Here is a 23,411-nt window from a genome sequence, read left to right as displayed (position 1 = left end):
ATTATAGAATATTTTGATCCGAAGAAGATGCCCCAACTATGTATAGTTCTTACTTTATCTTCCAGACCCAAAAGGATGTTTCAAAGAAAACAAACGACAAAGACATTTCAGCATCACACCAGGGGATTTTGTCCCAAATCAAATGACACCAGCAATATGTGCGTCAAAATGCGGGAGTTTTAAATTTAATTACTGTGCTGTTACGCAAGGTAATTAAATTATACTTTTTTTTCAATGGTACCTGTAATGTTTTACACACATCGCTAATGACTAATATCTCTTCATCATATATTTTTACCAAATAAAAAGAATAATTTTTTAAATATCACCATCTATCTAAAAAAAACCCTACATATATATCTTTAAAACTATCCAAATTGGTTCTTATCTTAACAGGGCAGTTTTGTTTTTGTGGCCATTCGCTTCCCCCTGCCTCAGAGCTGGATTCGGGGGCAGGTTGCTCCGATATGTGCCATGGGGATATGACATTAAAATGTGGGGGCATAGACCACGTTAATGTGTACAGTACATCTCCACCAATCGAAGGACTTGAGGTCACACCGAGTATTACTCAAATCGAGACAGGAAATGACGTTTCATTTACTCCCAGCTACGAATCCGCTGGAGAGGACCTTACGTTCCAACTTGATTTTGGCAATGACGGAGGTAAAACTGACAAGAATCAGACTAGTATGTGGTCCACGAAGTACTTTACACCAGGACTTTATCAAGTCACATTGTACGGGAACGATAATCAAAACTCTATTTTGGTAAGAAACGAAAAACTTCGGTTTTTTTAAATTTCAAAATCGTTTTCAATATATTTTTAAAAGAGTACGAGGGGTGTTCATTTGTGATATCATTATGAAAAATGCCTTCAAGTGTTATGTTGAAAGTCATTATTGTCGTTGCTTGTTTTATTTATAATGTCTATCTTTCGCATTGTCATAGGAGAAGCAAGCCACCACTGCAATATTAGTTGAAGCACGTCCACAAAATGTTTCACTGTCATGTCCTAACAATGCCGCTACATACGAGGACACTGTTTGTATTTTGGATGTGATGACTGGCACGAACTTAGAGCTTACAGTCAATATTGATGGAGCCCTGCACTCGAAGTTTTTCATTTCAGGTATATTGTCGATTCTATACTTTACTAAAACAATACAGTAATACTACATTTTCAGTACCGAATGACACTCAGATGCAATTAAGTTCCATTTTAAAAATCTTAGTCATTCAAAATATTATTTTTTGCCAATGTGTTGTAGTCGGTGTTGAATCTGTTTATACCCATTCTACTTGCGTATTGATTACACTATAGATCCTCCAATTTACACGGCGGGTCGCGCAATTGTCTCCATGTCATCCTCACTGTTGGCGGGGGAATCGACGGCTGATTACATTATAATGCCGGCAGCGGAAATCCAAGAGTCCGGGACACTGATAGGATTTGAGTATTATACAGACACACCAGGAGCCGTAGAATTCTATGTCAGTATTCTTTCATGTCTCTCTGTAAAATATATAGTCTCTGTTGTTAACTTCACAGCAACACACGTGTTTTTCAATTAACTCTTGATCTCTCTTCGGGGTTTCATTCATTCATTAATTATTTTGCAGATATTGCGACCATCGTGTCCAACTTACTGTTTCGATAAAAACGATTGCTCAGGAGGAACATGTGAAAATATCAATGAACGCACATGTTCAGCAGGTGTTCAGTTTTGTCCTGCGTCTGGGGCTTGTTGGGACTCGATAGCTCCTTCATGCGCGGCGCCAAATGCAAGATACGATGGCACACAGAGAACACCTTTAAACCTGGTGGCAACAGTTGCACACACTTTAGCAGCATCTCCGTTATATGACTATTTTGCTCTCGATCTTACAACCAATGACATCAATGTACAACCGGGTGACATTTTGGCATACAAAAGCACAGGAGGCGGAATTTTAAAATCTTTTGCATCGAACACATCCGAGTCTGATTTGAAAACCACAGATTTTAGCATAACAACAAATGCAGTTAATTTAGGATCTTCTAAGAGACATTTGTTGAGAGCTGTTGTATCAGCAGGTAGCATTGTTAAACTGCCATTTTTGTTCACGACATTCGGTACAAAAACTGTTGATATCACTTTGAAGAACACTGCTCTAGCGGTATCGGTGCCTTTGTCGGAGACAATAAATGTCATTGAAGGAATAGACATGTGTGCACTCGACGTTGTGGAGTATGCCGAAACGGGAAGTGTTCTCCAGATTCAAGTATTACAACACACAGGTAAGGATAAACCTATAAATGCATGAATAAATGGTCAGTTTGTCATTGCCTTATTCATCAATAAACCAGTTGTGTATTGACTTGTATAACCAATAGCCAGTTGGGCATTGCCTTTATTACTCAATAACTTATTCGGCACTACCTTCATCAATTTATTTTTATTTCAGGATCGAGCGTGACGTATTATTGGAATTATGGAGATGGTACAAGTAACAATGTGTCAACAATTCAACACACGTATACTTACAGTATTCCAGGGACTTATTTTCTGAACGTCACTTGTTCAAATGCATTAAGTTCTAAGTCAAACTACACCACGATCAAAATTGAAACTAAAATAAACAACCTTGTTTTGGCATCTTCTCCTGCAATCACTTCAGAAGTGACGTCGTTTACCCTTGGAATGACCACCGGATCTGACTATACATGCGCATGGAAGAAAAATGGAGTACTTTTTGCCATTACAACGGCCATCACAACGCCTCCAAATGGAAACTTCGACTACACATTCTCAGAGGATGGAACATACGAAATTCTTGTAACATGTGCAAACAATATTAACAGTGAGAGTAGTTCCATTACCTTGATTGCCCAGAGAAGAATTCAAGGCCTTGCTTTAGTCCGAACTGGGGCCCTTTTAAACAATCCCTACACTGTGGACTTCGTTTGGGCAGATGGAACCAATCCTCAATTTTTGCTTGAGTTCAATGGAGTAACACAGACCCTGACTGTTGACACATTTTCGAGGAGAGGATCGTCTTCTGTTTTACCTGCAGAGGCTTCACCGACATTCTTCCCATTTAATTTGACCGGTTACAATTTGGTTAGCAGTGAACAAATTACAGGGTTGTTTGGAATTGAATCTGAAATAACCAACCTTGCGATAAATTCGGACACTCCTATTAACCCAAGTTTAGGGTATGGAACTGTTGCTAAAAGTACAGTAGTGACTCTATCCATCGATGCCACTGGAGGAACAAACGTCAACATACAATGGGAACACACGGTTGATAGTTCACCACCAACAGTAACATCGCAATCCATAGCCTCTTGGACAACTCAAGTAACGAAGTCATTTACACTCTCCACTTTAGGAAACCACGAATTAAAAGTGACGGCTAGTAATGCATACTCCTCTTCTACCTCCACATTCAAGTATCTTGCTATTGCTCCCGTCAAGGACATTCAGTTCAAAACAATTGCTCCTGTTCTGTTTCTACCACCAGCAGACGTTGTTTTTGAGCTTGAACAAGTTCCAAGTGGAGATCCACCGAACGAAGCGACGATGATGATTGATTATGGGGACGGTCATTCGGACACGTTTCCATTTAGTTTGTCCAACACTTACTTATACTCATACAGGGAAGATGGGACGTTCACAGTTAGTGCCAACATTTCCAATGTCGTCAGTCACCAAATCGTAACTATAACAGTAGAAGTTGTGGAGTCAATAGTTGATCTCGTTATAGAACCCTATCCGCCACACGCCCCTCGTAATGATCCCGTAGACTTGAGAGTAAAAATGAAACGAGGAGGTACTGGCTCAAAACTTCAGCTTCGCTGGCAGTTTGAAACTGCTGGTGCTTGGACAACATTCCAAGATCGAACCGGTAAGATACTAGATTTTATATGCTTTGAACACGTAGCAAACCAATCTTCAAGGTATTTTTTATGCATTTTATTTCATATTTCTCTGATATGTGTTCAAGATGTGTGTAAATACATCTTTCGAAAAAGGCTTTTACAAGGCTATGACAGTATTATTTCAAATATACTTTGAATTATACATTTTTGGGAGTTGATTTTAATCAACTCTCCTATGCAGTTACTCAGACAAACCGAAAGTGAAACAGTGTTTGGACCTCAGCACAAATCATTGCTGCTGACAAGACTTAGTTCTTGAAAACAATTGATAAATTCGATGTAATGTATGCTAAAGCATTGTTTTTCAAAGAAACTTATTTATAAATACCTTGAAAATAGTAAGTTTTTAAATGGTACGAACAATTTAAATATTTTTTGTAGTCGTATGTATTCCTACGCCAGAGTTCAATATAGTCCGCTCGGTTGTCTCCGTAAATCCTTGTCGGGGATTTACGGTGTCAACCGAGCGTTTGATTGAACGAGACTAGAGTTCAATATTGCTTGGATCCATACAATGTTAGAGAAATATTTCTATTGCTGATACATAGTTTGATTAAATTAATTTTATCTTTAAATATTATTTAACATGATTCATATGGTGTTTTTTCGAAAGTCCAAAATTTCATATTATAAAAATGTGCGTAATTCAAATTAGAAACTATACATGTACTTGTCATGCAAAATAACATATCATTGATTTTAAAATAAATAAACATCGACAAAATCAACTCCCGTCAGTTCTTCAGTACTTTGATTTTTATTTGTAATTATGTTGTTACAATATCTCAGGTCCTGATAGTGTTAAATTAATGAAATAAACGTTTCAGGGTCCAGTCCCGATGGTTATGATTCACAATTCAACACGTATGGGACCATTGGTACCTATACTGTCACAGTGGAAGCAAAGAGTCTGCTACAAACGAAATCAGCAACTTACACAATCGTCTGCGAGGAAAAAGTTACCGGAAACTTTGATTTGACTTCAAATTTCCCACTAGATTTTGATATTTGTGAGTAAAACCATGCAAAAAATTTTTTTATCATTAAAGCAATTTTACATCACAGAGTATACATGCATTTGATTAGTGTTAAAACTGCGGCCACATTTTTTATTGTTTCTCTTGCCTGAATTGCAATTTTAACAAGTATTTTTAAATGTTTTCTTTCAAACAGTGCAGACAATAAGTTACACTCTGACTTATAATGATGTCATACCTACTAATGCAAAAATGAGGTACGAATATGGGAATGGTGATTCTTCTGGGGATATCGCCTTTCCAATCATAACCACAGGGAGTTCGGATCAAAAGGACCACACATATACTGAGCCTGGTCACTATTCCACTACACTCACTCTGTTTAACACAGTATCGTCTGTAACAAGAACCGTTATGGTAAATAGTGAACAGTACTGTATAGAGGAAAATATTCGCATCCACTTTATTTTCGCCCCTTTTGTCCTTGTTGTCAGCGTGCGAATTTAAGACTGGGGAAAATACACAATGTCTAAATATATCTATCTACATGTATATCTAAACAGAACTATATCTGGGTGAATTCAAAACGAGGCGAAACTGTTTGTAAGTGTAGATGGACGAAAATTACATGGGGCGAAAATAATACCGTATATAGTATTACTAAATGATGTAAATATTGTGATTTGTAACGGCCTAACCATAATGATTTTTTTTTTTAAAATAAAGCATTAAAAGTTTAGCATTTTTCATACTTTAATTATAGAGTGGGGTATATAAAAAGTTTTCGGGCTGTGACGCTGTTCTGAAATGGAAACCCATTGTACCTTTGAATGGGTCGGACCTGGACGGGTATGGTCCAGCCAAAAACATATTTCCACGTGACAGGCCATTGCGAGTACATATAACATGCACAACAGGTCAGTAGTTGGATGTTATAGAAATTGTTCAGTTGTGTGTTTATTTAAACAGTGTTTTCTTATATGTATTTAGCTTGGGTCTTACTTCCATTAAATTTATTTTACCTCACTTCAGGTACCCTAGTTTACTATGATGTTTTTGCACAAGGAACGGTAAACATGCTGTCATGCAACAAAACGGAAAAAACATTGTTCGAGCTGGACTTTTCCAACCTTGCGGTTAGCTTATCTATTCGTAAAAATATATTCTTTTTAAACATAAATGTAGAGCCTTTGTTGTTTGATGAGTATTGCAATATAAGTGAACGGTTAAACTTTATATTTCAGGCTGAACGTTATGATCTAACAATTAAAGCCATTAACCCAATCCATCAAGAATCAATTCGGAAATCCATCGAAATGCAGGACCCATGCAAAGACATCGTTATAGATGACGGGGGCCTAAAGACGTCCGCATACCAATGGAAGAAGTTCAACATTACATTAGGAATGATGGGCACTCAGACCTGTGTCCATATAGATTTTGGTGACGGATCCGTGGGTGAACTTTATGGAAACCAATCAATGTGCGATACCTTCACTGGACAGGCTCTGTATGTTGGACCTTTATCTACCATCACTGAAGTCAAGCATGAATACATGACCATGAACACGTACATTGTTTTTGCGAACGGATTTAACGCCTATTCCACCTGCTCGGCTAATTTCACTCATGTAATATCTGATGTGGATTGCTCACAGCCCAAAGTCAGCGTCAAAGATTTAAAGCCAGTCTTCTACTATCCACAGGAAGTTAAAAGAAGTAGTATGGTGAGGGCTGTTGGGGTAACAGATATATACTGCACTACCACGCTTGATAACATCAAGAAATGGACGGTGTACAACATAGATGAAAACACTGGGGAGGATTTACAAGAAATTGACGTCTCAAGTTTGCCATCTTACTCAACAGCAGAGTTAGCATTGCCTCCCCTGTTCTTAGATTACGGCTCCTACAGACTGAACTATAGATTAGAAATGGTATCGACGGGCTTTGTCAAAAACGAAAACTTTACTGCAACAGTTGATCACTATGTTCGAATCATTAAGAGCGACCTTATTGCGGTGGTATATTCCGGAGGAGTGAGTAAAATACAACGAGGATACGCCAAAATGATCACCATTGAGCCCGAGTTGTATTCATTTGATCCTGACGTGTCTGCTGGTTTACCCCAAGTATGTTTTTCTTTACTACTTTATACCCAGATAGACCAGTAGATATATTTTATGTTTGTTAAAACAATTACTACTTTTTAAAAATCCTGATAATCCTTGGCCTGGTTGAAATGGTGGATTAATAGTTCATGCCAAGGAATTTAGATTTATATACATGTACGTGTATATCGTCTTCAGCAGTATGTCTAGATCGTCGCCCATCACTGATACTAAAAGCAAAGTACAAATATTTCAAAAGTAACTTATTTCTTTATAGTTGTTCGATAACTTTACCTGGTGGTGTAGACGAAGCGACGAAACTCTCCCCGATCCCGACGTACTTTCTATGCCATACACAACCACAGAACTAGGTGCCAACCCTCCAGACAATGGCGGCTGCTTCCGCCAAGGTCCTGGTAAGATTGATACGAACAACGGGACGCTGAGTTTCGACACCGCCAACATGCAGATAAACCAGACATACATCTTCAAGATCCAAGTTCGAAAAGATGACAGGATGGCAGAAACAACAGCTGAATTGGAAATAGTTTCCGGTGATCCACCGGAACTAACTGTTAGGTAATTGTATATACAAATTGCAGCTACCTAGTGAATTTTTAAGAACTTCATTAATTCATTAATAGCCTTTTTTTCAAAATATACATCTTTGGAATTTGTCTACAATAACATATAAACACCGTATCTTTAAATTTTTATCATCTAGCTGTGGAACCGCTCTCTGCATTCCCCGATCTGGCGGACAACTTGTACGTCCATCAAGTCGATTGAGTCTGCTCAGCAGTTGCACAGGTTGTACGCTAAACACCCAGTTCCAATGGAAAATTTATCAAAGTAACTACCAGTGGACTTGGAAGGAGATTATAGAACTCCCTACATATGTTGATGGTATGTTACTTGTTAAAGCTTCTTGATTCATGTATAATTTAATGTCGTGAATGTACACTACACTGTCAGTGGAGTATAAAATATAGTAATTAACACTTCATGTATATTGGTATGCTGAAAAACTAACATTTTTGTAACGCACCCCCCCCCCCCAAACTATTAAAAAAAGAGAACCGTCTACGTGAAAATCTTCGCCTCGTCGATAATTAATTTACCAGCATGCCCAGTACATGTATATATTTTTTAAAGCTCCAATTTCGTATTATTTTATGTAATGGTACAACGATATGAAAAATATCAAAGAGATTTACAATCTTTGGCGATTGTCATTGTGCTATATCCGATAATTTTTTTTCTTGAAAGTGTGTGTATCTTTTATTTTAACTAATGCAATGATAATTTATATTTGTTCGAGAATGAGTTTTCTCTTTCAATCATCACACATTATGTTCAATTGTTGTTGTTTGGAATAATATATACTCATGCATGTGTTTGTTTGTTTTTTAATCATTCACCACTAACATACTCACATTGTGCATGCTTAATTATGTATAATCTGCTACATTTCAGGAGTGATTGGTAAGCGATTATTTGCATTTTTTAATAACTATTTGATTAGACTTTTACATCGTAACCAACATCCCAATTTTCCCGACTGTGATTTACACCTATATTCAAAACAACAATATCTCTCTCTCTCTCTCTCTCTCTCTCTCTCTCTCTCTCTCTCTCTCTCTCTCTCTCTCTCTCCAGGGGTTGAAGTAGCAGTTACTTTTGATCACGCGCTCGAGAGACAAAACTCTTAATTTTTAGCGAAATATTTTATTTAAGGAAACCTAGCAATTTAGATCTTTCTACTGAACTACATTAGTATGCACACATCAATAGAGAAGTTTGTTCACTGTAGTCAAACTAGTAGAACAAAACGACTGGTATTGTTATGATCCCCACAAAGCAGTCTTATTTTGTGGAATTCGAATTTTCCCTCCATAATTCCCATTGGATAATCGAACACACGTAATGTTATTTATACAACATAATTGCGCAATAATACTTTGCTGAGCAAAATTTATCTCAAAGTATTAGCATCTTTGAACAAAAACGTATACCTTTTCTATATCCAATATCTTCCGTTAAGACTCAGCTAATGAGAAATCTTCCACCATCTGGTTGCTAAGTCCTCATGTTATTTTAACGTGTTCGTTTTTTTTAAATATAATTCACTTTGTCGAGTTTTACTTGCCAATGCGCAAATCGTCCTTGGATACAGAACGTTTGGATGTTTCTCAGCAATTGATTTTCCCGTACTATTCAGTAATAATTAAAAAAAAATGGAAATAGAACTCGTATACTTTAAATTGCTTTTTGCTTAAATCTGATGGCAAAGATGGTTAAAATCGTTATCCTTCTTTTCATGAAAGGGGCCGTAATGAGTATTTTAAACATTATTCTATTCAGCTAATTACATTTTTTATCCCAAATTATTTTGTTTCCTTATTATATTGATGTACCTATCATTAATTAATAACAAATTTTACCTTATGCCTTTGTGAATAGAATATTTAACTGCTTGTTATACGTAAAATTATCTATGTTTTTCTTTTCAAAACCCCCAAACAATATACAACCATGTAGATGTAACATTCTAAACAACTATCCTAAATATCCACCAAAGAGGAAAATTCATATAGCAACTCTTTATGTCTTTTATTCATTGTTGTTAGCAAGTCAAGTTCCTTAAAATATTTTCTTAAACATTTTTTTTATTTCTGGAGTTTTCAAACATAGTACATGAAGAATGAACTCTTTTAAAGTTTTAATCGAATAGATGGTTTCAATCGAATGGATTAAAATTAATCATTTGTCAAGACTGACTTAGATTTTTTGTATTCTGGACTATCTTTGATATATTTGAAATTAACTTACAGTTCGGTTGTAATGCCAGAAATTAATATCATATTGTGTAAAATATATGCACAAACGGTAGAGTGTATTTGGCTTTTGTAGCGGTTTTATGCGCATTATAAAATAAATTCACCTTTGCACTTTATCAATGTTGAAAGATGTTTGATTAAAAGACCGTTATTATTCAATTATGGTATACACATACGTGTATCTACATTAAAAACACTATATTAATATAACTTGTAGGTGTGTATTCAAACAGCATAGCAATTAAAACGACCATGTTTGATTTGGATACAACTGTCAAGACGTACATGGTGGAACTGTACGCCAAGCGCGAAGACGGACAAGAAGCTAGGGCCTACATGAAGTTATTCTTGAATGACCCACCCCGTAACGGAACCTGTACCATTTCACCGTCCGTGGGAGTGGCCACGGAAGTCAACTTTCAGGTCACGTGTTCGGGATGGATTGACGAGGATGGCATAGAGTCGTATCGTGTTTATGGTAAATATTAACTCTTCAACATGCAGTGTATTCCTTATTTGGCTAGTTAAGGTAACATTTTTGTAGTATTTCGTTAATTTACTAAAATAATTTCCAAATGAGTCGGTGTTTCTTGAATTGTAAATTCGTGGGTAAGAGGTACCCACAAAAATTTTGGGTCCATTTAAAAATGATGATTCCAACGCTTATTCTCCATGAAATTGCTTACGTTTTTTGAATAAGTTAATGCAGGTTGTATACAGAGATTACTCGACTAGTTTGTTTTCCTTATTTCAGCTACCTTTAAGGATGACCCCCAGGAGAGGCAGGTGATATTCGGCAGCGTGTCGTCATACAGCGTCCAACTTCCGGTCGGCCCGGATTATGACAATCACAGTATGGAGATTTTTGTTCGTATTGCTGACGTATACGGCGCTGCAGTGGATTTCAGAATAGGAACTATACAGGTAAAATAAATAATCAATGTACACGTATACAGTCTTATTCTGTCTTTTTGGAATTACGAGTATCCCATGAACTGACCTCAATCTCGATTGTACATCTAAACTTGATGGTTCCGTTTGTATCTGAAAGTTTTATTTTAAAAAGTAATGAATGGCTCAGAAAAGAGCATTTAAGCAGTTTTATGTGAAAGTTTTTCTTTTTAAAAAAGTGCCGAAGAATATATTTGCGATATACATGTACACGGTGTACAAAATAATCCTTAAATCACATTTAACTAAGATTTTCTGTTTCATGTTAATTAGTGAAAGTAAACAATATTGATTCATTAGCTGTGTTCTATCAATGCATTGAAAATATTTGATCCTCACTAGTAAACTATGTAAACAGGCTTGGTACTTAATAAAAATAAATACTTTTATTGATAATGAAAAAGAACATTTAAAAAAAAAGCTCCCTAAATCAACTTTAATTACTAGATCGCTCTTTTTTATTAGGTGTTACCATTGTCTAAAGATGCAGTTGTCCAGCAACTGGTGTCCATGCAAGTGCAACTGAAAGACGAACTGGACCTAGCGTTAGCGAGAGCCGATCTCAGCCAAGTGAACGAGGTTGCTCTTATGTACGCTAGTCTGATCAACATGGCGAGTAAGAATGGATCTGCAGGTTATTATGCATGAGTAGTTTGCATCTTACTTTATCTAACGACATATATTCACTCATGTTATGCTAATTTGTTTATCTGTGTAAGAAATTACAGGTGCCAAGAATTCATATTCAGACTGACAATATTATTTGATGTTCGATCTGAGGTAAGGTTATGATATCCATACGCATGGGTTAAGAGGTTTGACAGAGTTATGCTGCATGGTTGATTGATACGAAAATGCAATATACCAGGTGCATGAATGAACTCTTACTATGATTATGTATTGAAAATATAACCCACATTTTATAGTCTGGTTTAAACATATTACTATTTTGAAGCATGTTGTTGGAAAAAATATGCACCCATTTCCCAAGTAGAAATGAAAATAAGACCTTTATACATTTATGCATGTGTTTGATTAGAAACCAAATTTCATACAAATTGTAGTGAAACGTATTATAACATAGATTCTTATAGTCAAATATCGTTGGCCTATAAGTCTGAAGCAAGAAATATTATATATCATCATTAAATCATATTTAGCGTAGATATATAAAAATACTTCAAATCAAATTTATATACAACTTGGATCGAAGTGTTTTGAATTCTTTGTATCTTTGAAAATCTATCTTTTAAATCAATCTGAAATAAACAGAAATATGATATGCTATCCTGCTTTCAATCAAAGTTATTCTTAGTTAGATGATTTTTTTTTAAACGGTTACTCAGATTTCGAATTCTCTATGCTTGGCAGAGTACGCAGGCGTGGATGTAGCCGGAACTCAAACAGCGACGGGGTTAGGTCCAGACTATACCAACCGACAGGACGCATTCGATAAGGTAAACTTCACGGGCTTTTATTGAAAATTAAAAAAAATTTGTGATAATTTTCATTTTTTTTTTTATAAATAAGCAATGTAAAATCATTGTTTTCAAGCAATTACAGGCATGTATATTAGAAAGTATGTTAGAAACGGGTACTCCGGCTTCTTCCTACCCCAATGACCCCCCATCGCGCTAACATCCGTGCCAACGAGAGATATTAATAGAAGTTGTAGAACTTGGTTATCAATCGTTGTAAAATAAATAAAGCTCATTTTCATTTTAAACTACCCGAAAAATTAACTATAATTTCTATCAATACTTCAATTTTGAAAAATATGTGTTGACAAAAAAAAACCCCGCATTAATGGTCATTGATGTAGATGTAATATTATAATTTGTCTCGCAGACTGGTACAACTTTTGAGAAAGAACTGAAATACCAAGCGGAAAGAGAAGTATATTCTCAGGTAAAATCTTTTAGGGTTACGAAACAACTTTTTTTTAACACAAAATAATCTTTTTACAAAAAAGTATTATAATCGTATTTTAAATGACAGAATATGTCTCAGTCGTAACTAAATATAAATGACATAATGAATCATTAACAAATACTAAAAAATTTTTTTTTTATATGTTCACTCATTAAATAGATAACGAACCAAATAGCAGATGCACTGCAAAGGGTCACCATAGCAACCCCTTCATCTATTGCCTTGACAGCGAGCACTTGTGCGGAAGTCACTAAATACACGGAAAACTGTGCCAGGAAATGTCAGGTAAAGATGACTGCATTTCCATGAAATAAATAATATATTTCGCTGAGGATCTTTAATGGATATCATACTGCTTTAATCATTTATTTAAAAATGTATAGTCAAAACAGTTTACCAACTTTCATTCGTGTGCGAGAAATTTTTGCGAGATTCGCGAGAGACTATTCGTTGCAAATTTTTCTCGCCGCGAACTGAGCTTGCCCATCAGGTGTAACAACAATACAGTTGTGGTTAAGGCTTGGTCGCTGAAATTAGTCGCCGCGACCGAGTTGAGCTCAGTATATTCGCAAAATAATTTCGTGAATAGAAGTTGGTTTACAGTATTTGTGTATATTAATGGGTATTTCCATGGTGCCCCTATTTTGGCTTATTGTAACGGTCAATGTGAAAATGCTTAAATTCATGGAAATCTTCCAAACTTATAAAGTATATTTCAAAAATCGGCAACATTTCAAGTGTGAAAACTATATGATAAATGTATGTACCTTACAATTTTCAATGGTCGAATTTTTGACCGACGAGAATAGCTTGCTGTACGGTATTTTAAAAAAATGTATGCATTTCTTCAATCAGGAAGGAATCAAAAATGTTACGATGAATATGATGAGCACTCTGGAATCTCAAGCTGACGAGATTCCCATTGAAGAGCTGACACTAGCGGCCAAGGGCATCGTTAACACGCTTTCCAACTTAATGGAGGTACTTGCAATAAGTTTCCGAATAAGTCATTTAATAATTCGTACTGAATATTTACCACTTAAACGGTATGAATAAATGATGAGAAAAATGTTGCGTTTAGTATTCCTTAATGTGTTCCAAGACAAATTACTATTAATCTAAATTGTTTATTGATATTTCAGGCGGGAAATGTCCATACTGAGTACCCGACAAATGGAGACATGGAATCCGTCATTCCGTACGCCCATTATGACACAGATTTGGAATCGATCGAAAAAGGTGATGGATACGTTTTCTAGTTTTTCTCCATTAAAACCAATATCTATAAACTTCCCATTTTTGTGTCATATTTTTTATATCTTGTGTATTTTTTTTATAACAAATTGTGTCTGGGCTTTTCACAGCTATTCCAGCCAATATACATAACCGCGATAGAGCAAATTATAAGTTGTTGGCCTACACAAATGAAGATTTCCAAGAAAGCACTGTAAGTCTTTCAGTAATGGTATACTAGATATTAACAATTGATTAAATTTTGACACTTTTTGAAGAATATCTTAATGCTCTAGTCTTTAAACTTAAATTAACAATTTATTTTGACTTGGTTGTGTAGACTGCAGGGGTACAAAACACAGCAGGCACGGTATACTCAAAGCTTAGAAAGATCTTCCAAAAGAGTTTGGTAGAAGGTGAAACACCTGTAAAGATATCCACAACATCCATTGTTCTTAGTTTCGAGAAGAACCGAGCGAGTTCGTTTTCCAATGCAACTATAGACATGGGAGATGGAAGTTTTCATATGCCCGACTGGTGTTCTCTCAAAGACACTTGCAATCCAAACGATACGGTTATTGTTCAAGTGAGTCAATATGTCCAACTTTATAAGTAAAAGAATATCGTCCCTTCTCTCTTTTAGCACCGCCTTCAATGAAAAGTATGTGTTTGGGTGTAAATTGATTATACTTTTCCACAATAAAAATTTTAGTCAATGTTTTACGGGTCAGTTGTTTGGTTTTTTTTCAGTCGTCATACTCCATCTATGCTCCCCACGCTTTTACTCCACAAGCAAAAGACCTGTCCCGCTACAGTGGATCTCTCAATATTGACCTGTACGATGCTAGTGACAGTCCAATCAAGGTGACGGAAGCCTCGGAACCGATCTCAATGATAGTCCCGTTGGACAGAAACATGCCCGTCCCTGGGGAAGAATACGTCGTTCCATTTATACCTGACAGAGACTGGGAGTACTTTTTCTACCACACAACTGAGATTAAATCTGCTCGAGCCGCTCTTCAGATCCGGTTCCGGTTGGAAGATCTCAACCAACAGTTTTTGGTGTTGGTCAAATTCGGTGACATTAAAAACATTTCAAAGGCGTTTGATCATGTTTGCATGATTCCAAGCAAAATGGAATACCAAGGTGTGCAACATTGATAAAGTACTTCTCTAATGATTTAAGTCTTGTTAAAAACAAAAACCATGGGAATGCATCAGTATGTATATAGCTTACTTTAGCACTCACTTGGCCTTCTTTTGTTTCAAAAAAGGGTTCTTTGGATCAGATGACACTGCAGATCCCTACACCTGTTTTGTCGGAAGTGACGTCGTTCAGGGTTACCAGGGTCAGGTGACAATCGGAGTGCGCCAGATGTCTAGTGTCGAACATGATTACTACATCACGAAATCACATGTTCCGCCAACGTTTCCAACCGGAAGTGGTACCTTTTCCACTAATTATACCATCCAAACCGTCAGTTCTACCTGCCGCTTCTTTAACGAGACAATAAAAGACTGGGACACAAGAGGCTGTGAGGTAGAGATGAACAAACTAATGCAATTCAGTTTTTAGCGATAGATTTGTCGTCCAATATTTATATCTAAATTGGATCTTTCAAACCCTACTTTGGAAAAGTTATAATCGTACATAAATACTAATATACATGTTTAAATTAGAATATATCTATTACCAATCCCCGTACAATTGCTGAAAATATATGGAATGTGTATGTATAAGAAAAATATTTGAACTCTATCTAGATATTTTATCTGCGGTTCAAAAACGGCACGTATATTTTTTCAAATCATGTATAAAAGATATATAGGAAAAATAAAAATTGATTTGCGTTTTGACTATGAACGTTTTTCACCAGCATCACATCTTTGATTTAAGAGCTTGGTATTCTATATTTCATGAAATACACTGTATTTCCCCTTGTTTATAATAACAATAATTTTTAAAAACCATTATAAATGTACTCACTAAGGTCGGGCCGTTGACAAACAAGAGGGGCATCCACTGTAAGTGTACCCACATGACCACGTTCGCCGGGGGCTGGGTCGTGGTACCCAACACCATCGACTGGAACTTTGTCTTCTCCAACATGGACTTCTTCAAGAACCCCACCCTGTACATCACTGAGATCGTGATATTTGTGGTGTACATCGTCACCGTCATCTGGGCCCGCTACAAGGATAAGAAGGACTTAGAAATGGTAGGTTATTATACATGTGTACTACGGTTTCATTAAAATGAAAGCAATGCGTCGTTTTACGCTTTGTTTGGAGAGAATTTCAAAAGAAAACTTTTGTATTATCTAGAGATTTCGATAGAATTCACCCATTAAGTTCTAAACAATAACAAATGAAATGAAACAATTAATAAATGACTCAAGATCGAGTTTTAAATAGATTGTGCCGCACTTATTTCACGCCTTTTGCATATTCTAATGACTTTAATTTGATTTGTTTTCGGTAGCTGGGACTGACTCCTTTGGCAGATAACAACAAGAAAGACAGATATTACTATGAAATAGTGGTTGTAACAGGAATGAGGCGCCACGCTGGCACGGACTCTAAGGTTCACCAATCACTTTTCCTCCTCTGTTGTTAGAACCATTTTAACAGGAGCTTGGACTTTAGGTAGTTGTGTCAAACAGCGATGTGCTCTTTGAAATAAACAAGACGTGTCTGGCTTTTGAGCTATGACTAAGTAATCTGTGTATATTTTACTTGAAACCAGCGTCATTTTTAACTTGTTTTGATGCAAGATCCCATACCTAAAGTCCAAGGTCTTGTTAAAATGTTTTTGGTTTGTTGCTGTATAAATATTTTTTTCTTCAGATTCAAATTCTTATGGTTTGGTTCTAAAATTGTTACATTAGTTAATTGTTTTTATGAGTTTTTTGGCACTTTTATTTATTCATCCATTTTTTGAGAGTTGATTTTAATCAACTCTCCTATGCAGTCACTCTGGCAAACCGAAAGTGAAACAGTGTTTGGACCTAAGCACAAATCATCACCGCTGACAAGTCTTAGTTCTTGAATATAATAGAAAAATTGGACGTAATGTATACTGAAGCATTGTTTTTCAAGGAAACTTATCTATAAACACTTTGAAAATAGTAAGATTTTATATAATACGAACAATTTGATATTTATGTAGTCTCATGTATTCCTACGCCAGAGTTTAATACAGTCTCGTTCAACCAAAAGCTCGGCTGTCTCCGTAAATCTCCGAAAACAGAGAGGCTCTCGTGCTTGTCGGAGATTAACGGAGACAGCTGAGCGTCTGGTTGAACGAGACTGGAGTTCAATATCAATAGTGCTTGGATCCATACAATTTTTAAAATTGTTTCGATTACTAATACATAGTTTGAAATCTATCGTTAAATATTACACAACATGATTCATATGGGGTTTCTCTAAATTTTGCCCGAAAAGTCTAATTAAAATTCATATTATAAAAAAGTGCGTAATTTAAATACAGACTAGAAACTAATTGCCACGCAAGATAAGTTGATTTTAAAATAAATGATAATCGATAAAATCAACTCCCGTCAGTAATTCAGTACTTTGATTTCCTAAGCTGATTACTTACATCTTACCTACATTATTTCGCTATTTTGTTATTAGAGAATACAGTAACGAATGTCCTCTAAAGTGAGTTTAGATAAAATATATACAAAGAATTTAAGAATACTTATACTTCTGTGTAGGTGAGTTTTATACTCTCTGGAGACGAGGATGAAACTGACGTCAGACTGTTCAGCGACGACAAGAGAAAGATTTTCAGAAGGGGTAGTGTTGATGGCTTTCTCATGGCTGTCCCAAGGTAAGCGAAAAAGAAATCAGTAAGTAGTAGAGTTTAGCCTTGAGTCAAAAAAACTAATGAGTTTAAGTTGCAATTATTCTGTTTCTTCATCAGACCTCTTGGAGCATTAAACTATCTTCATGTCTGGCACGACAATTCTGGAAAGGGGAAGTTCGCGTCATGGTATCTACGTAACGTTGTTGTTCGCGATGTCCAGACAGACCAGAAATACATATTCATCGCTAACAGGTGGTTTGCAGTTGAGGAGGACGACGGAATGGTACAGCAATATAGACTCTTTTGTATTTCTTGTGCATAAAATAGAATCTGTTCAGTAGATGGCACATGAAACCATGCCATTCATTTTTGTAGATTGATCGACTAATACCGGTAGCGGGCAAGGAACAAATGACTGAATTCAGCCATCTCTTCACGGAAAAAACAACAAAAAGCCTCAGCGATGGCCATCTGTGGTTTTCTGTCATAGCCAGACCCCCACAGAGCCGATTTACACGAGTCCAACGTGTTTCCTGTTGTCTCTGTCTCCTGTTTTTATCTATGCTGACAAATGCTATGTTCTATGAAAAAGGAGATTCGGAGCAAAATTCTTTTACATTTGGACCATTTGCTCTCTCACCGGAACAGGTAAAATCAATGTCGTTTATAAATGTACTTATGTCGTATCGTTAAAGCAGTGTATTATTTCTAATAAAGCCATTTAATATACCTTACAGATATACATTGGTGTTGTGAGCAATATCATAGTATTTCCGGTCAGTTTCCTGATTATTCTGATCTTCCGGAAATCTCGACCTCGAAACAAGCGGCCTTCTCGCGTGGCAAAAGCATTGAAGGAGGAGCAGTCAAAGCCTGCTGCGTCTGTCTTTGACGTTCATCCGACGTGGAAGAGCTCGGATGAACGATCTTGTTTGACTCCTTCTAAACTTCTTGAAGGAGGCCGGCCGGAAACTGCCATCACTCGTTCCGGAACTTCCTTGTCAGTAGTTGACTTTGCGGACGGCAACGGCAAGAAGAAAAAGAAGAAATCTTGGGATCTTCCGTGGGGTTTTGCCATTGTCGGCTGGATTCTACTTTGGGCCGCCACTCTTGTTTCTGCAGCATTTGTCACATTTTATGGCGTCATGTTCCAGGATGTCAAGTGCAAGAAGTGGATTACCTCAATGCTGATCTCATTCTTTACATCTATTTTCATAACACAGCCTCTAAAGGTAATTTCGAAAATCGTTTTCGTCTAGCTTTGCAGCGCCATTTTGCTAGAGGTTAAAAAACTTGTTCTTAGACTAAATGTCAACAACAGTCTACAGCTCAGATAAATTTCGATTTTTAAAAGTACTTGGATTCGGTAAGTATTCGGTTATCGCAATCATGTATATCCCAACTTTTCCCAAGGTACTGAAAAATATGTCTAATGAAACCATTTTCTTAATTTTTTTTCAATAATAACTCTGTTTATGAAAATTGTAGGTGATTCTGACAGCAATTTTCTTCTCACTGGTGATCAAAAACCCCGGCGGGGAGGAGGGTGAGGAGGACGAAGAAGACGAAGAAAAGCCACGTTTGGCGACAGACGAAGAATACCTTCACGATCAGGACAGCGGTAGATTAGATAATACAAATCTGCAATATTCCCTAATTAATGCCTTGAACTTTAAGAATAAATATTATTAGAAAAACGTATATACAAATATATCTGTCTTCAAAGCCCAAACATTGAATAAAGTTATAATATAAATATGAACATGAACATAGAATTGTTCTGAGAGATCATTTAAAATTAAGGTTAATCGCAATATTCTATTTTATTTTATTTCAGATGAAATTGCAAAGCCAAGAAAACCCGGCTACAAACCGCCAGATCCGCGCCTTTTGGAAAAAGCGCGGGAAGTTCGACTGAAGGAGATAAAGATGTGGGGTATTGTCCGGGAAATCCTATTCTACTCGTTTTTCCTGTGGATTCTGATGGTTATAAGCTACAGAAACCGTAGTTACATGTCTTATTACTACAAGGCCAGCCTTGAAAAGGTCTTCATAACGACCAACGACACAAAACACCATTTCCTGAAAGTAAGAAACCTGTTAAAAGATTGTATATGTATTAATAAATGTATGGAAATAAATGCATTTCATTTTTTGTCAAATTATAATTTTTAAGTTTTCATGTAACTAGTAAAGTAAGAAATTTTACAAGTTCTTTTTGTAAGAAGTAAAAAAAAGATTAAGCAATGCAAATCAAATATTCTCAGCATACTTACCAACATGCAATGGGATTTTTGTTCATATAAATTTCATACAAGAAGATCTAGCGTAATTTTTTTACGCTACATTTATAAAAACTGTGGGTGTTTTTTTCTTCAGATTAAGAACAAAGATGACTTCTGGGTTTGGGCTAAAAGTGGAATGGTAGACGGAATTCGTGCTGGAGTGTGGTACAATGACGGCCAGCCGCTATTCTTACGTGGCTACATCAATGATAAACAGTCAAGAATTATGGGATATGCTACCATGCGCCAACTCCGTGTACAAAAGGGTATTTAGATTTATTCTAAAGATTAAGCACAAAACTAATTCAAAAATATTTTTTTCTGTATGTTTTGGATTTGTTTAATGCATGTTTTTGGAAATGATTATAAAAAGCAATGAATTTATTGATAAATTTGACTTCCAGGGTCGTGTGATGTTCCCGAGGATATGCAGTCAATAATACACGAGTGCAATGACGATTACGATACGAGTATCCAAGACGAAGAGGATTATGGGGTAGGATGGAAACCAACTTACGAAAACGCAAGTTTCACCAATCAGCGCGAAGAATACAGATACACCACGGCAAACGTCTTGGATGGATACCCTTATATGGGCGACAGGGTTTGGTATAGTGGTGGCGGTTATACGGTTCGATTACGGGGAAATGCGACTGTTTTAAGGAACAAACTCATAGAGCTCGAGAAAGAAGGATGGGTCGATCGTTACACTCGTGCTATATTCGTGGAATTTACTGTTTACAATCCGGGTATTAATCTTTTTGGGATTGCCACTCTATTACTAGAAGTCAGTCCAAGCCAAGGCATTTTCCCTTCCTATCGATTTGAACCTGCAATGCTGCTACCTTACATGACAGATGTGATGCTTTTCCAGATTGCCTGTGAAATTGTCTACTTTGCCTTTACAGTTTTCTTCATCTTTCAACTTTTCAGAGGCCTCATAAAAGAAAAAATCAACTATTTGAAACAGTTCTGGAATCTGGTTGAAATTGGCATCTGTTCCATGTCGGTGACCGCCATTGTTATATACTTTTATCGCATGTTTGAGACCAGCCGACTAACGGAACGGTTCAAAGTTTCTCATGGCAACGAGTACATGAAGTTTCAGTACGTTGGAGCTTGGAGTGAGTTGTTCAGTTATATCATCGGATGGCTAGTCTTCTTTGCATCTCTAAAATTCTTGAAGCTTCTAAGATTCAACAAGCGAATGTCACTGTTGGCCTCTACGCTGAAGAATTCCTGCAGAGACTTAATGCACTTCAGCATAATATTTAACATTGTTTTCTTGGCATTCATCCAACTGTTTTATCTAGTCTATGCTGGGAGTCTCACTTCATTCAAGACTTTCATTACGGCTTGCGAATCTGGCCTCGTTATGATGATGGGCAAGTTCGAAATCTACGACATGAAAATGGTAGAGCCTGTGATGACGCAAATTTTCATCTTTGCCTATGTCGTCACAATCACTTTCATAGTGGTCAACATGCTGTTGTCAATCTTGAATGAGACATTCGGAGCGGTAAGATCGGACATCGCCAAACAGAACAACGAGTACGAGATTGTTGATTTCATGATGAACCGATTCAAACTTTGGACTGGACTCGGCACTCCTGACAGAGGCGTTCTGTCACCGGAAGACATGCGCGGTTATAACACGATCGAAGGCAAGATCGACTTATTCCCGGACCGAATTGACCAGTTACTGTCGTCTCTGTCACATATCTACAGTAAAGAGGAACGTCTTGATGCCCTTTTTGAAATGAATGCTGCAAAAAGACAAGGTCTGAAGTCGTCGTTTGGGAAAGTACCTCCTTCAAAAAGCCAAAGATACCAGAACATGCTACCAGCCGTTCACACAAACTATTGAGGGGGATGTTGACCGACCAAAAAAATTTAGAAATGAGCAGAAAGATATAGCCCTTGAACAGTTGAAATTTACTTTTTATTAATGTTTAGTTATACAGTATATAATTAAAAAATCGACAATGTTTTATACAAGCAGCTATGTGCAATATAACAATTATCAGAACCACGCCGTGAATATAATGCTAATGCCGCGAAAATTTATCAAGTCTTATTAAGTTCTATTAAGTCTAATCCGTTTGTTACTCGTACATTCCAGGTAATAATTTTTGATAACCTAAACACAAAGTCAGTTTCAGTATTTTTATAGTTTTCTATGCATGATTATGCCTATTGAAATGCAGAGCTTTAAACATATGCCGGTTGAAAATTAATTTTGTAATGTTGACATGAATTTGAAAACACAGTAACTCTGTATAGTATGTGTTTTAGTTATATAGATTAAAGGTTGAAGTTGACGTTTATATTCGTTATTTATTTGGTATATTGTTGATTGTTGTTGTAATAATTGGGTCATCATTCAGTCCCAATACAATATTAGTCGTTGCATGATACCTATCTTTACCTGATTATCATTGGAACAGCTGCTGTTTGATTCGATCGTATGATCCGGAAAATATTAGGGTCTTTTTTACTCCACAATAGAAAATTATAGTGAATGATAGCCAAATCGTTCCATATACATTGATGTCTTTACTGAATCTTTATTTCGGAGCATTTTATTGAGAACATTATTTGTTGAAAGAAACTAGCTAGACTAGTTTCAATTCATAGACTTCCATACTAGTCTTGTTTTTGTATTGGTTGCAAACACCACTTCGTATGCATTATTCGCCCAAGTTTTAATTGGCTAAATTGTATTTTATATAAATAGCAATTAGCAAAATGTCCTTTTCAAATATTTTTTGGGGAAAAATATGGAAAAGTCATACGTCATAGATTATTTTTTAGCGTGAAAAATAATTGCACTATTTTTATGTGCTCTGCATTTTTTAATTAAACAAAATGATCAAACTGCGCTAATTAAAAAGAAGTCCCATGTGTAAATCTTCCCATTAGTACAAAAACTAATGGTGTTTGTTGAATGCGGCTCAGGTACTTTGTAAATACTGGCAAAGCTTCCCAAAAGCATTGGCAATGAGGTTAGCATATCCAGCTCTATAATTAGATTTACATATTTTAAAATAGTCCATTTCTTTCATGAATATAATATCAGCTCGCTCATTCATCATAACATACATGTATTTACGTACAATCCTCTTGTTGGTGCCTTATTCAATTATTCACCGTTCCTACTTATTAATAGTGTATTGTTCTAAGGGGAAATTATGTACAGACAGACAACGAAGAGAGTGGGAAGTCGTAATTACCTTTACTATTGAATGTTTCGTTTATTTTTGATAAATGGTCATAAGTAATTGAAGATGAATACGATGTGGTAAATAGTAAAAATTATTTTTTTCTGCTCGATCTTGTTTTT

At 36.2% G+C, this 23,411-nt stretch overlaps 1 protein-coding gene across 3 annotated transcripts in view; it reads left to right on the top strand.

The window, feature by feature from the left end:
* Nucleotides 1-22,384, top strand: part of LOC105320325 (polycystin family receptor for egg jelly) — a 30,487-nt gene extending 8,103 nt beyond the window's left edge. For 2 of the 3 annotated variants that reach the window (XM_034456565.2, XM_066066187.1), the window contains 35 exons: nt 66-209; nt 397-770; nt 952-1,132; nt 1,325-1,494; nt 1,624-2,281; nt 2,449-3,891; nt 4,753-4,935; nt 5,099-5,319; nt 5,666-5,819; nt 5,935-6,038; nt 6,147-7,034; nt 7,291-7,592; nt 7,738-7,919; nt 10,071-10,331; nt 10,608-10,777; nt 11,270-11,438; nt 12,176-12,261; nt 12,653-12,712; nt 12,896-13,021; nt 13,592-13,717; nt 13,879-13,975; nt 14,101-14,183; nt 14,310-14,555; nt 14,720-15,116; nt 15,244-15,509; nt 15,961-16,188; nt 16,452-16,553; nt 17,692-17,807; nt 17,901-18,066; nt 18,159-18,431; nt 18,521-19,015; nt 19,272-19,404; nt 19,621-19,871; nt 20,163-20,334; nt 20,473-22,384. In XM_034456565.2, coding sequence (XP_034312456.2) covers nt 66-209; nt 397-770; nt 952-1,132; nt 1,325-1,494; nt 1,624-2,281; nt 2,449-3,891; nt 4,753-4,935; nt 5,099-5,319; nt 5,666-5,819; nt 5,935-6,038; nt 6,147-7,034; nt 7,291-7,592; nt 7,738-7,919; nt 10,071-10,331; nt 10,608-10,777; nt 11,270-11,438; nt 12,176-12,261; nt 12,653-12,712; nt 12,896-13,021; nt 13,592-13,717; nt 13,879-13,975; nt 14,101-14,183; nt 14,310-14,555; nt 14,720-15,116; nt 15,244-15,509; nt 15,961-16,188; nt 16,452-16,553; nt 17,692-17,807; nt 17,901-18,066; nt 18,159-18,431; nt 18,521-19,015; nt 19,272-19,404; nt 19,621-19,871; nt 20,163-20,334; nt 20,473-21,935 — 10,490 coding nt within the window. In that variant the 3' untranslated portion in view covers nt 21,936-22,384. The remainder of the gene's footprint in view (nt 1-65; nt 210-396; nt 771-951; nt 1,133-1,324; nt 1,495-1,623; nt 2,282-2,448; nt 3,892-4,752; nt 4,936-5,098; nt 5,320-5,665; nt 5,820-5,934; nt 6,039-6,146; nt 7,035-7,290; nt 7,593-7,737; nt 7,920-10,070; nt 10,332-10,607; nt 10,778-11,269; nt 11,439-12,175; nt 12,262-12,652; nt 12,713-12,895; nt 13,022-13,591; nt 13,718-13,878; nt 13,976-14,100; nt 14,184-14,309; nt 14,556-14,719; nt 15,117-15,243; nt 15,510-15,960; nt 16,189-16,451; nt 16,554-17,691; nt 17,808-17,900; nt 18,067-18,158; nt 18,432-18,520; nt 19,016-19,271; nt 19,405-19,620; nt 19,872-20,162; nt 20,335-20,472) is intronic. The other variant, XM_066066186.1, reaches the window with a different exon arrangement.
* The last annotated feature ends 1,027 nt before the right edge of the window (nt 22,385-23,411 follow it).

Source organism: Magallana gigas, chromosome 7, assembly GCF_963853765.1.
Source record: "Magallana gigas chromosome 7, xbMagGiga1.1, whole genome shotgun sequence".
Taxonomy (NCBI): Eukaryota; Metazoa; Mollusca; class Bivalvia; order Ostreida; family Ostreidae; genus Magallana; species Magallana gigas.
This window is presented reverse-complemented; position numbering and strand designations above follow the sequence as displayed.